Below are 16,727 nucleotides of genomic sequence, written 5' to 3'. Positions count from 1 at the left end.
AGCCTCTTCTTAATGACCCATTCAACAAGCATGTGCCACCTGATTAACATGCACACTCATGCTCATACCATTCTACAACACAGGAGGAAGGACAGGGGCCACTAAGGCATGAAAGGCTGTTGTCTGTACAGACTGTCTCTGTACTCCTATTTTTGCTTAATTCTTGATTCTGCTTTTCACTCATTTGTCACTTCTCTCTGCTACTGTGCTCTGCAGGCTCCCCACCCAGTCCTAATTTACTGCTTCTGCTCTGCTGTGTTCTTGATTTCAATAAATATACTCATGCTATGTCTAAAATAATATTTTTTAAAAAACAGACCTTTGGTAGGGGCCCAAGGGGTTTTACTTGAAATCAGTGCATAGACTTTGCACTATGTGTTTTGAATGATTAGAGGGAGGACTTCTATGTTTATTTTCTTGTTCTGAGCTGTGTTCCAAAAAAAAACTGTGGTAGAAGAATAAGTAGTTGCCAATAACTAAAGTCCTAATGTCTGATATGAAGGTATCCTCTAGGTATAACTAATATTTAGAAATGTAGAGAACTGTCTGGGGTTTCCATTGCAAACCTAGTCATGTGTTTATTACAGATACTTTCCAGTGAGGAACTCTTTGCAAATCAAGAGAGTGTTGTGTTTTAATTCTCAAAATAAAGAATCAAGAACAGTGGTGAGGGGTGGGTATAGCTCAGGGGTAGAGTGTGTGCCTTACATGCATGAGGTCCTGGGTTCAATCCCCAGTACCTCCATTAAATAAATAAATAAACAAACAAACAAGCAAACCTAATTACCACCACCACCACCCCAAATAAGAGAAAAAGAACAGTGGCATTTACCAGGGTGCCACTTCAAGACAAAGAAGCAGTTGGTGACACAAATCAATTCTTTCCCCATTTTGGAAACTGCTTGATTTACTGGTGTGACTTTTTCCCCTAATGGTTTAAACTACTACCTAAAGCAGAAAATTGCAGTCTTTTAATCCAGCTATTGGAGCTATAAATATTTTTATTACTGTGGCAGGGAAGGAGCAGGTTAGCCAATGAGAAATAGCAGTGCTTCCCATGGACATCTGGGAACAAGCTGGGTGATGGAAACCCACGTCAGGGGGCTGTATGGCACAGCGAGCTGACTGCCAAGACTCTGCTCTTCACTCTAAGTCATGGATATACAATTTTCTATGATCAGGTATGTATTCTATTCTGCCCCATTCTACTGCATTTCCCACTCCTCCCTGCCCGCACAGAGAAAAGAATTCTACTGATGGCTGCTAAGAACTAAGGTCTTTCAAACAGTCCCAACTGTATACTGAATTCACATTTTCATCATGACCACCAAACATGTCATTAATTCACTAATAATACAAAATTTAATATGTAGATTTACACGGAGACCTTTCAAGGTTATTAAGTCAAAACTATTAAGTCTTTCACTTAGACTCATGATACAGAGCTCAAATTTCAGGAAAACAATCTACACCAAAAGGAAATGATTTAATTAGGGCTGGGAGAAACTGTATAGCTTGTAACCAGACCCAAGTGAAAAGACTTGACTGGGCTTAATTAGAAATGTGAGGATCGCCTTTCCTCATTTGAATGACGCATTCAAGTACACCGTGTCATCTTACTTCATAAAATCTAATAGGCAAAGTTATATAAGAGCAAAGTTTATTATTCTAAACTGAAATTTGATATTTTTCACTGAAGGAAAAGGAAAACATGAACATGATTTCCTTTAGGAAATTTTAGGGCCCTGCAATTCAAATGGAATAGATTTGGAAATCTTACAGGCTAATTTCTAACTTTGATTTTTCTCATATCCCAAAGTGTCAGAAAAGGCATCACTAAATCTCAAAAGAAAAATAATTTTAACTCCGTCTAAAAAACAAATTAAAGAATATGCTACTTTTATATTTTAAGGAAAACTGAAGTTATTTTTTATTTTAATTAAACACAGAAATACCAAGAATCACAGGAAATAAGCCCTGAACATACCTTATATATTCAATTTAACCTTCATTTGACTTCAAATCCTAAACATTTTGTGCATTCTATTTTTAAGTGCAATGCCAAGTAGCAAAAATATGTTATCTTATATATAATCCTTATTTAAAAGGGACCAAGTACCCATTATGTAAATTATAGAATAATATATACTTGAAATAGATAATAATAGCTAAAGTAAAAGATAAGTCCTCTGACTTCATAAAACATCCTCTAAAATTAAAATACTGATATATACACAGAGAAAATTATTACAGAGTGATGTGGACAAAGAAACATATTCCCAGGGCACAGTGCAGTGGGAGGATTAATGTACTATGTGTCTGAAGACCTGTAGCCTTCCTGCCTCCACAGATTGCTAGCTGTGTAGTCTTCAACCAGTTCACATCTGTAAAATGATGACAGGACCTTCTAAGGACTATAATTATATAACATTAAACTTTGGTGAAACACACGGAAGCAGCAGGCATGAACATATACAACAATAAAAAATTAATTTATGTGTTTTGCTGAGGTTGGGAGTTTATCCTCATCTTCCTTACAATGGGTCATTTGTGAAAGTAAATAGTCATTTGACTTCTGCTTCTGTCATTCAACTAATAAAGCTTTTGCTGAAGTCACCAGTGGCCTCCTTGTCAATAAAATCAACAGACTTGTTTAACATTCACCTCTCTGACCCCCCAGTCATATCTGACACTGGTGACTGCTCCCTCCTCCTTTAAGCATCTCTCCTTTTAGCTTTTGTGACACTACTCTCTCCTGTGTCTTCTGCCTGCCTCTCTAGGCATTTCTTCTCAGTCTCCTTTGCAAGCTCACCTTCCTCAACCTAGCCATTAAATGCTGGAGTTTCTCAAGGCACAATCCCAAGCCCTCTTCTCTTTCCACTTTACATTCTCTGCTTAAGCAGTCCAATCCATGCCCAGGGCTTTAATGACCACTAATTGTTTATTTAGAAGCCCAGACACCCTCAGTCTTTTGAGGTTCTGGACCTGTGTACTCAACTGCTTACTTGGATATCTCACAATGGCACTTTAACTTGGATTTTCCTTCCCTGAAAATCTTGTCCTTTACCCAGGGTTTCTGTCCCATCATCTACTCAGTTATGTAAGCCAGGGACTCAGAAGTCATCCTGAGACTTCCCTTTTCTCTCACCTCTATATCCAGTCCTATACATCTACCATAGTATGTAGAGTTGTTTGTTTTTCCCTCCAAATAGCTGTTCAGTCTGTCCACTTCTCTCCATTTTCACTGATATCAGTTCAAACCAAAAGTGAATTCAGACCACTCATTCTCACTTAGGTTACTGTTATAAGCATTCTTGACCCACCGATTCATTCTCAACATTGCCACCAGACTAATCTTTTCAAAACACAAACTTGACCATGTCCTCCAGCTCCTCCTTTAGCTCCACTCAAAACAATTAACAGCTTCCCATCAGGCTGAATCTAAAGGCCAGCATCCTTAATGTGACTTATGAGGCCCTGCATAACGTGACCCATCCATTTCCTTGCAGCCTCCTTCAGAACACATTCTCTTTCACAGCTACAGAGCAGCCATGCTGACCTCCTTTCAGTCTCTTAATCACACCACGCTCCCTCCCACTAGATCTCTTGTTCTTGCTTGTCTCTCTGCCAAGAACACGCTCACCTCCCCTCCACTCCCTACTCCACTGATCCATTTCACCTACTTAATTCTGAAACCAAGCAGGACACTGCAGGGCCTTGCCCAGGACAGATTCCCCACCTCTGATCAGCCCCTCCCCCACCCCTGTGTCCTGTTCCCTGCCTGTTATTTGTTTTAAACAAACAAACAAACAAACAAACCTTTAGCCTCCTAGGCCTTCCCCAAGTTCCAAAGAGAAAATTTAATCAAAGAAGCGAGAACATGCAAAAACAAAGGAAAACAGTCAAGCAAGACAAAACAATAGTTTAGCCATAAAACAAAGTCAAGCACCTTTAGTTCCTCATCAAGGGCTATACACAATATCCTGAGCCATATCCTTGAGTTATTTTGCAGATACTAAAACCCCCACCAGGTGGAGGAAGTTAGCTGCATGGGGACCATCAGGACAGAGACCCAAGGCTGATGACTGAGATTCCTGAAACATCACCCTGTTACCTCACCATCAACCATTCAGAGAATTCTACACAAGCTAATTATGCACTTCACAACTCCCTTTCTCATACTGTCTTTAAAAATCCTTCCCTGAAAGCCATCAAGGAATTTGAGTCTTTTGAGCATGAACTGCCTGTTATCCTTGCTTGGCCCTGCAATAAACTTTTCCTTCACCACAACCTGGTATCAGTAAATTGGCTTTGCTGCCTTGGGGCAAGTGGACTCAAGTTTGGTTCAGTAACAGTTCCAACTCATTCTTCACATCTCAGCTCAAAATATTCCTTTTTTTGGCAAATCTTGGGTACACACTCACCCTCATTGAAAGTTCTCATTGTACCATACACCTTCTTGCTAGCACTGAATGTAAATTTATATTTATTTCTGTGATTACTTGGTATTGTCCCCATTAGGTTGTAAATTCCAAGATGTTTGCTCAACATCTGTTCTCTAGTGCCCAGCACACAGTAGGTTCTCAAAACTACTTGAATGACTAAATAATATATAAAATTTATAAATACGGCAAATATTTTTAAATCCATAAAACCATGATTGTAATGCTTCTTTTAGAATTATTTTAACAGGAAAAATAGGAGTGATACAGGGGAAAGAGAAAGAAGAGGTGTATACCCCTATTTATTTTTGTCTTTTAAAATCATTTGGTTAAAAGCTTAGACATCATCCCTAAGTTACAATGATTTAATAGTAATAATAGCTTCCAATTCTGGAGCACCTTTCTTCCCAAGGCTCCTACTGCTTGCAGACAGATCTCACTGTCACTTTGGGGTCACTCTTCTAAGAAACTATGATTTTAACCAAGCCTCGTAAGTTTTCTATGACAAGATGTCAGGTCTTCTTCCAAATACCCAGTTCTTTTTATGGTCTCACTTTCTTAACACAACCCCAAGGTAACAACAGCAACAAAAGTAGCCTTGTCTTTGCACGGATTCTGAGGAGTGGTGTTTGGGGTGGTTGTTTTTAGCTAGCATTTATTGAGCACTTACTCTGTGCTAGTCCCTGAGCTAAGGGACATTATCTCGTTTAATCAAAAACCCTCAGCTGGCCCTTTCCCTCATTAAAGAAGTCAATAACATGTCTCTGGGCATCAAGCAAGAGCCTGCCAGTGACTACCAGCTGGCTGCCAAGGCAACGCGGCCACTCAAGGTAGCCAGAGGTAGGGGACAGGGAAGAAGCAAGTAAAAGGTTCCTCCCCAGAGCCCCTGCCCCATGTCGCTTACCCTCCTGGCTCAGCGAGAGCAGAGTGGGCAGCACCTGCCTGCCCAGGTCCTGCAGGGAAGGGGCGATGGTGTCCAACATCTCCAGTCCCAAGTCAGCTTGATGCTGGGTCCTCAACTGGTCTCTTTTCTTTTTTATATGGAATTTATACAAACGTGATTTTTCCACCCCCAGCTCCCTTTCCCGGGAACTTTGGATGTTCCTTAAAAATAAAAATTACCCAAATCTTGATTTTTTTTTTCTTTCTTTCTTTCTTAAACGTTCTTTCTCTTCATCCCTCCTCTTTCCCTCTCTGGCTCTCCGTGAACAGCTCCCACCACAGGACCTTGTAGAGCTATCCGGTACTTGAACTAGAGTGTGCAAATCCACGCCCTTGGGACCACTAAGAAGCCCACTGAGAAGGTGAGCCGGAGTGGTGAGCAGGGTAGAGGGAACACTGGAGGGCTGCCGCAGAGGAGAAGGCGGAGCGCGTTGCTAGGACGCGACAAAGGCCTGCTCCGTTGCTAGGGCGTCAGAGTAGGGCCTCGGCCCCGCCCACTTAAATGGGACGGGTCCCAGGTGGCCCAAGTGATCCGCGGCTCCAAGCAGCGAGGCTGGGAAGTAACTTCATGTTTTTTAGCTATGTTTTTTCCTTCCTCTTTTACCCCGGGCAGCCAAGAGACTTGGTCCCTTGTAATCACCTTGGACAAATCTGGGAAAAACTTTCAGCCCTAAGTGATGGACTTACCGAGTTTCCGGATCTGTTTGAGGGTTTGGTTTTTCCCGGGCTCCTCTCCTGGAGGATTGGGGAAGGAGCTGACATTTTTTTCATTACAGTCATTTTTTCCCTCTTCCCTATACACTTGCCGAATCTCATTCTACAGAATTTTTATACTCTCCCCTCTGCTGATAATGAATTATCACAAAGCGAATACACCCCTGTAAATCCAGGTCAAGAAATTGAACTCCATCAGTACCACAGAAACATACCGTAAAAATAAGTAAATAATAAATTAAAAATAAAAAGACATACTTTTTTAGAAAGGAAATTGACTGTCTAAAGCAAAAATAATAAAGTATTATAGGATTTATAAAATATATGAAAGTAAAATGTATATCAACACTAGTGCAAAGGCTGGAAGGTGGGAAATGGAAGTATATACCTGTAAGGTTACTATACTACACATAAAGTGGTATATTATCACTTGAAGGTAGATCATGATAGGTTAAACATGTATACTATAAACTCTGTACTTAACCACTAAAATAATACAAAAAGAATTATAACAAATAAGCCAAAAAAGAAAAAAAGACGGAATTTAAAAGTCAATTAATCTGAAAGAAAGCACAAAAAGAACAAAAACCAGACTTGACAAATCAGAAAACAAATAATGAGATAGTAGATTTAAATGCAACCATATCAATAATTATGTTAAATGTAAACTAAGTGGTCTTAAACACCAGTAATTAAAAGTCAGAGATTGTCCGATTAGTTAAAAAGCAAGACCCCACTACAGGTTGCCTACCTGAAATACATTTGGAATGTAAACAAGTCAGCTGAAACTAAACTGGTGGCCAAAAGTATATCATGCCAACACTAGTCAAGAGAAAACTGGAGTTTAACATCAGACAAACTAGATTTCAGAGCAAAGGATGTTACTAGAGATAAAGAGTATCATTTCATAATGATAAAGGGGTCAACTTATGATGACATAAAAATCCTAATTATTAGATCCTAATTATCCTGCTATTTCATTTAGGTTCTTAATAACCGCTTCAAAATACATAAAGCAAAAACTGTTAGGTTGAAGATTACCAATTAAAAAATTACCAATTTTTATTTTCTTAATGTAAAGACATATCTATAGCTTATTATTTTATATAAACTTTTAATTCATCACTTAATATATAATAACTTTTATCTTGAACAAGGAAATTACCCATAGAAAATGACTAAAATCTGATGTATGGACACAAACAAATTACTTTCACATTTTTAAAGACTTTTCCACAAAGAAAATAGCAGACCTATATGGCTTTAATGGTGAATTCTTCCAAATATTTAAGAAAGAAATAATATCAAATTTACACAAACTCTTCCGAAGAACAGAAAAAGAGGGAACACTTCTGATCTCAGTTTTTAAGACCAGTAGAGCATTATACCAAACCTGAAAAGGACACTGCAAGAAAGAAAAACTACAGGCCAGTATCTCTCTTGAATGACATAAAAATATGTAATACATCATAATCAAGAGGGATTTATCTAGGAATAAAAGGGTAGTTGAACATTTTAAAATTCCATCAGTATAATTTCACAGCATTCACAGAATAAAGAAATAGGGGGAAAGCACAATCATCTCAATGGATGACAAAAGCACGTTTGATAAAACTAAACATGCATTCATAATTTTAGGGGAAAAAATCCTCAACAAATGAGAAATGGAAGGAAACATTCTTGATTTTAAAAAGATTATCTAGTAATAAAACCTACAATGACATCATTCTCAATGATAAAATAGTCAAAGCTTTCTCCCCAAGATCAAAAACAAGGTGAGGATGGTCAATCACTAAATGAAAGAAGCCAGTCTGAAAAGGCTACAAACTGTACAATTCCAACCAAATGACATTCTGGAAAAGGCACAGCTACAGAAACAAAAAGATTGTGGTTTCCAGAGGCTTCTGGGGACGGAGGGAGGGAGGGAGGAATGAATAGATGGAGCACAAGGGATTTTTAGGACAATGAAATTATTGTGTATGATACTATAGTGGTAGCTATATGTCATTATGCATTTGTCAAACCCATAGAATGTACAACATCAAGAGTGAACCCTAATGTAAACTATGGACTTTGGTTGATAATAATGTGTCCATGTTGGTTCATCGATTGTACCAACTATGCCACACTGATGAGGGTTGTTGAGGGTAGGGGAATATATATGAGTGGGTGGGGAGGGCTATGTGGGAACTCTCTGTATTTTCTGCTCAATTCTGCTGTAAACCTGAAACGGCTCTAAAAAAATAAAGTCTATTAATAAATTTTTTTTAAAAAGATGAGCATGTCCACTGCCACAGCTTTTATTCACCACTGCTGGTCAGTGCTATAAGACTAGAAAAAAATAAAAGGTATACTATTGGAAAGAAAAAATAAAATAATTTTCATTTCATATTACATAATTGTAAAGACAGAAAATCTGAAAATATAGCAACGATTAGAATCAATAAGTGAATTTAACAACAAGCTCCTAGGTATAAGGTCAACATATAACAATCATATTTCTGTATGTCAGCAAGAAACAATCAGAAAATAATTTTTTAAAATACCACTTATAGTAGAATAAAAAAAATCAAATATCCAGGAACAAGTCTAAGAAAAGCCCCATAGGCTAATATTGAAAACTACAAAATATTTTGAGTTTTTACCATAGAAAAAAATTAAAGATGACCTAAATAAATGGTGAGCTATATCATGTTTATGAATTAAAAGACTAATATTGATGTCAGTTTTCCCCAGTTTGATGTGTATATTCAATGTAAACTCAGTCAGAAGCCCAGCATGAATATCTGGTGGCTATTGACAAGCTGAATCTTAAATTTTTATGAAAATACAAAAACCCTGAAATAGCCAAGACAATCTTAAAGAAGAATAAAATTAGAAGAGTTATACTATCAGAGTTCAAGACTTACTATAAAGCTGCAGTAATTAAGACAGTGGAGTATTGGTGCAAGGATAGACAAGTAGACCAGTATAACAAAACAGAGTTCAGAAATACACCTACACCTGGGTGGAAAGGGGTAAATTGGGAATTCGAGATTTGCGGATACTAGCTACTGTGTATAAAATAGATAAACAACAAGTTTCTTCTGTTTAGCACGGAAAACTTGTGCTATATTCATTATCTTGTAGTAACCTATAAGGAAGAAGAATATGAAATTGAATATATGTATGTGAACATATGACTGAAACATCATACTGTACACCAGAAATTGATACACTATAAACTGACTATACTACAATAAAAATAAAAAATAAAAATAATGAATAAATAAAATTTTAAAATAAAAAAAAGATATACACCTATACCTATAGAGTCATTCAGTTTATGACAAAAGTATCACTGCAGTTCAGCAAGGAAATGATAGTCTTCTTTATTAAATGGAGCTTAAACAATTGCTTATTCATATGGAAAAAGCAATACAACCTACCTCACACCAAACTCCAAAATTAATTCAAAGTGGGTCATAGATCTAAATATGAAAGCTAAAAAATAAAGCTCTAGAAGAAAATGGAGAGTAACTTCACAACTTTAAGGTAAGCAAAGGTTTCTTAAATATGAAAGAAAAAGCACTAACCTTAAAAGACAAAATTGATAAATTTGACTTCATTAAAATTGAGAACTCCTGTGGGGTGGGAAGGGACAGACTGGGAGTTTGATATTTGTAGATACTGACAGGTATATATAGAATAGATAAATAAGTTTATGCTGTATAGCACAGGGAAATGTACACAAGATCTGTAGTAACTCATGGTGTAAAAGAATATGAAAATGAATATATGTATATTCACGTATGACTGAAAAATTGTGCTGTATACCAGAAATTGACACAACATTGTAAACTGAATATAACTAAATAAAAAAAAAAAGACCCTAAAAAAAATATTGAGAACTCCTGTTATCAGAAAACATCAATAGGAAATTGAATAGGCAAATCACAAACTGGGAACATATATTTGTAATACACATATTTTATATATTGATAAAGGATTGTATCCATAATCTATAAAGAATTCTACAGATCATTAAGAAAGCTTTTAAAATTGGCAAAATACTTGAAAATGCACTTCTTTAAAAAGGAAGCTAAATATACATCTAACTTACGATGCAGCAATTCCACTTCTAAGTATATCCTCCCCAAAGTAACATACTGAGTGCATGTGTCTGTAAAAACCTGTATGAGAATGTTTATAGCAGCTTTATGCCTAGTAGCCCAAAACTGGCAACAACCTAAACATCCATTAATGGGTGAACGGATAAACAAATGAGGTCTATTCATATAAAGGAACATGACACAACAACGACAAAAGAAGAAACTACTAGTAAGCACAACATAGGTAAACCTTCAAACTACTATGATGAGCGAAAGAAGAAAAACTCAACAGTACAAACTATGGATTACATTTACATGAAGCTGAAGAGCCAGCAAACTAATTTATATGATAGAATTCAGAAAACTTACCTCTGGGAGATGGAGCATCAACCAGAGCATTTCCTTGGGGGCTGAAAATGTCCTATATTTAGATCTGGGTGGTGGTTACACAAGTATATACACCTGTAAAAATACATACATGCTTGTAGTTTACTGTACAGGAATCATACCACAATAAAGGTGTTAAAAATGCATACATGCTTAAGATTTATTTTACTATGTGCAAATTAAACTCTAATGTCAAAAATGTACGGACCAGCAATGCACGTATTATTTAGCACACTGCATGCACAGCCTTTGCACAGCATATTCTTCAGTATCAGGCCATTTAAAAGTTAAACTTTTTTAATCCTATTTAGGGACACAATCTAACATAGCAGTTAAGACTCTGGGATTGAGAACCAATCCTTAAACAAAAATTTGTTGAGCTTCCTATTTTGTGCTAGGCTGTGCTCTGCACAGTGGAATAATAAACGGTAAGCAGCCTAGAACCCATTCTCACCGAGATCACAGTCTAGTGGGAGATACAGACAACAAAATACAAACAATGTAATAGTAAGAAAAGTGAGGCAGGAAAATTGGACAGAGTGAGGAGGCTACTCTAGAGAGGCTTCTCTGAGATTACATTTGAAGAGAGATCTGAATGATGTAAAGAAGACAGCCATGGGAATATTTAGTGGAAAACTAAGCCTGAGGCCTTTAATCTTCTATTCCGGAAAGCTTGGGCAAGCTACTTAATTTCTGTGAGTCTTAGTTCCATCATCAGTAAAATGGGGATCATAATAATTTTAAGTTGTGTAAAGGACTGAATGAAATAACACAGGCAAAGTGCTAACAGTATCTAATATAAGGACAAATAAACAGTTGTTTTAAATTATGGGATAAGATGCAAACAGAATGAATGCATCAGTAATAGGGCATGGGTTTTTTCTTATTCTTCTATATATACAGTGTAGATGTTCCATAAACATTTGGGGTTTGGTGTATTTTAATGTAACACCTGTTTTGCAAGGAGTTCCAGTACAACTCTACACAGAAAAAGAGAATACCTGAAAATGGGGAAGCTGGAGAACACGAATTGGCTAAGGAAAGCAGTGGGAATTCAGGGGGAAAGAATCAGAATAACTGTTTTAAACAGATAGTACACTTTTCCAAGTTCAGGTCATAGGATACAGAACTGAGATGAGCCAGATAACAAGCTAAACAATTAGGTAGCCATAGTGGAGTCTAAACTTAGGTGTACATATTTCACACATTCATGCTTTCTCAAGCCTCCCTGCTTCTTTGTGGTTCTCTCTTAAGTTGAAATGTCCCTCCAGATTTCTGTTATGTTCTTGTGCCCAAGCCTCAGCGGTTACTGGGAAACCCTGCCGTCTCTGTCTGTAGAGGTAGGTCATGGGACCCTTGTCTGGGCTAATATTTTTCATCTCCAATGGGGTTTAATATTTCTTAAATGATTGTTACACTAAAGCACTTTGTAAAAAGCAGGTATCTGGGAACCTCCCCAGGATACACATCACACTATTTATATGTAAAGCACCATCTGGTGAAGAAGGTGACTATACTTTAAGTCACCAAGATGTGCTTTCCAAACTCTGAGATTTCAGAGAGCTTTGAATACCACGCTAGACAAAAGCCATGATTACTTGTATGTAGATGTACCTATTGTCAAAAAATAATTTTCCTTGAGTGAATGTTTCCTGCTCTTTTACCTCCTCCCCATTTCCTCCCATGCTTACTTCTTAATCCCTCTCTCCTACACTTCAACTGGTTCATTGAAACACAGTTTTGGTTGGCAATTTGTTTTGTTTTGACTGCCCAAGAGCATCCAGATTTCCTTTTGGAATTCATACATTCAGACTGTGGGTAATCTTGCTGGCACAGTAATTCCTGGTGACTACATTCCATTACTGAAGCTGAAGGACACAGATCCTTGCCTTCTTAACTCAACAGGACCAGGGGCCAGGCATGTGACCCAAGCTCAGCTATCAGATGCTCTGTCTTGGACTCAAGAGTGTTGAGCCAGTGACATAGAGACAACAGGAAAGTCTGGAAGATATACACTACAGAGAAGGCGTGCTCTCCTCACCATCCTGCTTTTCAAAGATTGCCAGCGTTCCAAATGCCTACCCCTCCACAGCCCCTGTGATTCCTGCCCATTTCCAAGTGTGACTCCCCCAGGTCCCATTAATCTGTGAGCTTCCCAATCATCTTCCAATAACTCCTTTCTCTTTAAGTTAGCCCAAGTCAATATCTGTGGTCTTGTCTTCTTACAAGTTTGCAAGACAACTAAATGTCAGACTAGAGTGGTGGTGTAAAATGAGGCCACCCGTCCTCTCATCCCATTATCAAAGGGATAAACTTAAGGATTAAAGAGAAACACTGAAATCCTAGCTTTAATTAGTCAGGGGGCTTAAACAGAGTCATGTGCAGGATAATGTGAGGCTCTTTTGAAATGAAAGCCAGAAAAAGAAAAGGGCAAATATCAATAGGAAGATTAGACCCTTTTAATGTAGATTAGATCAGATAGTCCTGGAATGAAAATTAATCCTCATAATAGCACACTAATGTGGAGTATTTTAAGGGAAAATGAGCTGCAGCTGGGAAGCACCTAATGGACTCCCCTTGCACTCCCCCTCTCAACAGAACCTCTCTCCCTGCAGAGGCAAATGGAGGGGAAAGCTGAAGAAACACATGTATACACCCAGGGAGTATATCATGCAAGAGAATTTGTGAGACAGAAAAGGAACTAGGGGCTAAAACACCTTCCTTCTAACGAGTGGCTTTGTCAGAAAGACAAAGAAACATGAATCTCTCCTGAGATATTTTGTCACCTGATGACTTATGCAGTGGCATAAGCAGGGCAGGGGAGAGAGTTAACTAGAGCAATGGCTGGATGCTTGCTCTCTGCCTATGGAACACTCATGGGACCAGTTAGTAAAGAATAGCTTAAAGTTCTGTAAAGGTATAGTGTGTACTCAGGAAGAAAACCTATTTGCAACAGGGAAACAGAAACCTGCTCCATGGCTGCTGACAGCTTATCAAGTCCTTCTTTCATGGATCATGCATTTGGTGTATATAAAGTCATTGCCATACCCAAGTTCATCAAGATTTTTTCTTACATTATCTACCAGTTTTATAGTTTTGCATTTTATATTTAGGTAGATATATGATCCATTTTAGGCTTATTTTTATGAAGAGTATAAGGTCTGTGTCTAGGTTTATATTTTTGCATGTGGCTGTCCATTTGTTCCAGAAACTCTCTGCTCCATTGTATTGCCTTTTCTCCTTTGTCAAAGACCAGTTGACTATATTCATATGGGTCTATTTCTGGTCTCTCCATTCTGTTTCACCCATCTATCTGTCTGTTCTTTTCCTAATACTACACTGTCTTGATTACTATAGCTAAAATAAGTCATGAGGTTGGGCACTATCCTCCAACTTTGTTCTTCTCTTTCAGCATTGAATTGGTTATTCCAGGACTTTTGCTTCTCCATATGAACTCCAGAATCAGTTTGTTGATAGTCACAAAATAATCTGATGAAATTTTAATGTAATTGTATTAAATCTATAGATCAAGTTAGGAAGAACTGACATCCTGAGAACACTGCATCTTCCTATCCATGAACATGGAATATTCCTCCATTTATTTAGTTCTTTGATTTCTTTCATCAGTTTTGTAGTTATTCTCATGTAGATAATTTTGTTAGATTTACACCTAAATATTTCATTTTGGGGGGGACTAATGTAAATGGTAATGTATTTTTAATTTCAAATTTCATTTGCTCATTGCTAGTATATAGGAAAACAACTGACTTTTATTTATTAACCTTGTATCCTGAAACCTTGATATTATCATTTAATAGTTTCAGGAGATTTTTGGTCAATTCTTTCAGATTTTCTACATATATGTCATCTGCAAATGAAGACAGTTCTATTTCTTCCTTCCCAATCAGTAAATCTTTATTTCCTTTGTCTTATGCATTAACTAGGATTTCCAGTGTGATATTGAAAAGGAATGGTGAGAGGGGATATCCTTGCATTGTTCCCTGTTTTAGCAAGAAAGCTTCTAGTTTCTTACCAGTATGATGTTAGCCATAGGCTTTTTGTAGATGTTCTTTATCAAGTTGAGGGTGTTCCCATTTATTCCTAGTTTGCTGAGAATTTTGATCATGAATGGATGTCGGATTTTGTCAAATGCTTTTTCTACATCTATTGATATGATCATGATTTTTCTTTTTAGCCTATTGATGTGATGTGATGGATTATATTGATTTTCAAATGTTGAACCAGCCTTGCATACCTGGGATAAATCCTACTTGGTATACAGTTTGTTTTATACATTGTTGGATTCAATTTGCTAATATTTTGTTGAGGATTTTTGCATCTGTGTCCATGAAATATGTTGGTCTATAGTTTTGTTTGTTTTGTTTTGTTTTGTTTCCTTGTAATGCTTTTGTCTAGACTCAGCACTAGGGCAATGCTGATCTTTGAATGAGTAAGGAAGTATTTTTTCCTACCTTCTGGAAGAGATTGTAGATAATTGGTATAATTTTTTCCCTTAAATGTTTGGTAGAATTCACCATTGAATCCATCTAGGCCTGGTGCTTTCAGTTTGGGAAGGCTATTGATTATTGATTCAATTTCCTTTATCGATATAGGCCTATCCAGACTATCTATTCCTCCTTTTATTTTTCTGCCTAGTGGTTCCCAGGTTTTGAAGGACTTTTGTCTACCACTAACTTTTACATTTTTCTCAAACCTCAAGTACACAAACAACATTAGGAAAGTAAAATTCCAAGCAAGAAATACATTTCAGTTATCCTATGCAGCCCTATTATTTATGCATTTTCCTTTTAAAATACAATACATATTCAAATAGTTATTGGCCATTTCATTATTCATAAAAAGTCCCAAAGGTAAATAGCAATTTGAGTGCTCTTTGAAGCTGGTAATGAAATAGTAGTTCACTTCATCAGTGAGTGATCCTTGCTGATATTCTACCTGATACATTTTAATAATCTGAATTTTAATACTTAGTGAACACTTAGGATACACCAGGTATCAGTTTATGAGTTTTGTGTAAATTAACTCATCTGTACCTTATAATGAACCTGTAATGCAGATACTGTTGTCACTTCTATAGTTAAGAAAACTAAGACACAGAGAAACTAAGTAACTACATAAGGTCACACCAGTCAGTAAATGGTAGAGCCAGGTTTTAAACAGCTCTAGAGGCCATTACCTTGACCTTCATATAATTTATAAGATAAATTTATATAATGTAGCTTTATTGTTCTCTATGCATCTTTGCCAAAAACAAAAAAACAAAAAAAAAACAAAAAAAAAACCCTTTGCTTCTTTGGGAAAAGAAAGCTATTTGCTAGTGCTATTGAGAGCTAAGAAAACTGGTTCCTGGTAAGAAAATACCATTTTTTGATCAATTAAATACAGAGAAGTTGAATTTGGCTCTAATAGCTCAAATCTCTGAAATACATTGGTCCACAATGGGTTCTAAATGGGAAAAAAAAAAAAAAGGAATGGCAGGCCATGAAACTGTGTCAAAAAATGTTTAAGCTAGAACATGTATAAATGACTTTTATTCCTTATTTAGACTTATTAAGTGTCTGACAGTAACAATTAAATTTCTCACATCACTGCATTTGCCAAAGGGAAATTAAAATGGAGTTCTATATTCCAATAAGCTAGAAAAACACTAAGTTAAACAAGTTTAAATAGGTTTCTTTCTGAGGATTTTGCAGAGCCTTTAGTATGCAAGTATGTAGCAATTAGAATTTTAAGAAGGGGGAGATCATACTGTTTCTTAACTATTTGACCATATAAGCTTTTCCCCCATAGTATCTAGCAGAATTAGTACTGTATGAAATGCGCTTTGAATAATATCACAGTATATGCCATATTTAAAAAATCATATTCATATTTCATATGATATTCACATTTCATATTCAAGAAATAGGGGATAAATTAAAGTCTTGAGAAGCATCATTCCCTACTGAAAAAATCCAAAACACCCCTCATACCCAATTTTTTCCTTTGTAGATCCTCCTGAAACCCTCAAGTTGGAAACCACTAGAAACATAAGGACAATTTAACCAAGAAAGCACTTACTTCTCCACAAAGCTCTCATATCTTGTTCAGCCTTTCAAAAAAACAAAAACAAAAAACTATTGAGCATCTA

At 36.8% G+C, this 16,727-nt stretch overlaps 1 protein-coding gene and 1 non-coding gene across 4 annotated transcripts in view; one reads left to right on the top strand and one right to left on the bottom strand.

The window, feature by feature from the left end:
* CCDC81 (coiled-coil domain containing 81) overlaps positions 1-16,727 on the bottom strand; it is a 57,172-nt gene that overhangs the window by 36,298 nt on the left and 4,147 nt on the right. Inside the window, exons 2-3 of one of the 3 annotated variants that reach the window (XM_006189546.3) lie at positions 10,559-10,651; positions 5,347-5,546 (exon numbers count right to left, since the gene is read on the bottom strand). In XM_006189546.3, coding sequence (XP_006189608.2) covers positions 5,347-5,425 — 79 coding nt within the window. In that variant the 5' untranslated portion in view covers positions 5,426-5,546; positions 10,559-10,651. Of the gene's footprint in view, positions 1-5,346; positions 6,263-10,558; positions 10,652-16,727 lie in introns of all 3 variants that reach the window. The other 2 variants (XM_032488830.1, XM_032488832.1) reach the window with 2 other exon arrangements.
* TRNAV-UAC lies at positions 674-745 on the top strand. The gene has a single exon. It is a non-coding gene; the product is annotated as a tRNA-Val (tRNA).

This window comes from Camelus ferus, chromosome 10 (genome assembly GCF_009834535.1).
Source record: "Camelus ferus isolate YT-003-E chromosome 10, BCGSAC_Cfer_1.0, whole genome shotgun sequence".
In the NCBI taxonomy this organism is placed as follows: Eukaryota; Metazoa; Chordata; class Mammalia; order Artiodactyla; family Camelidae; genus Camelus; species Camelus ferus.
Note: the sequence above shows the minus strand (reverse complement) of the source record. Positions and strands in the feature narration are given on the sequence as shown.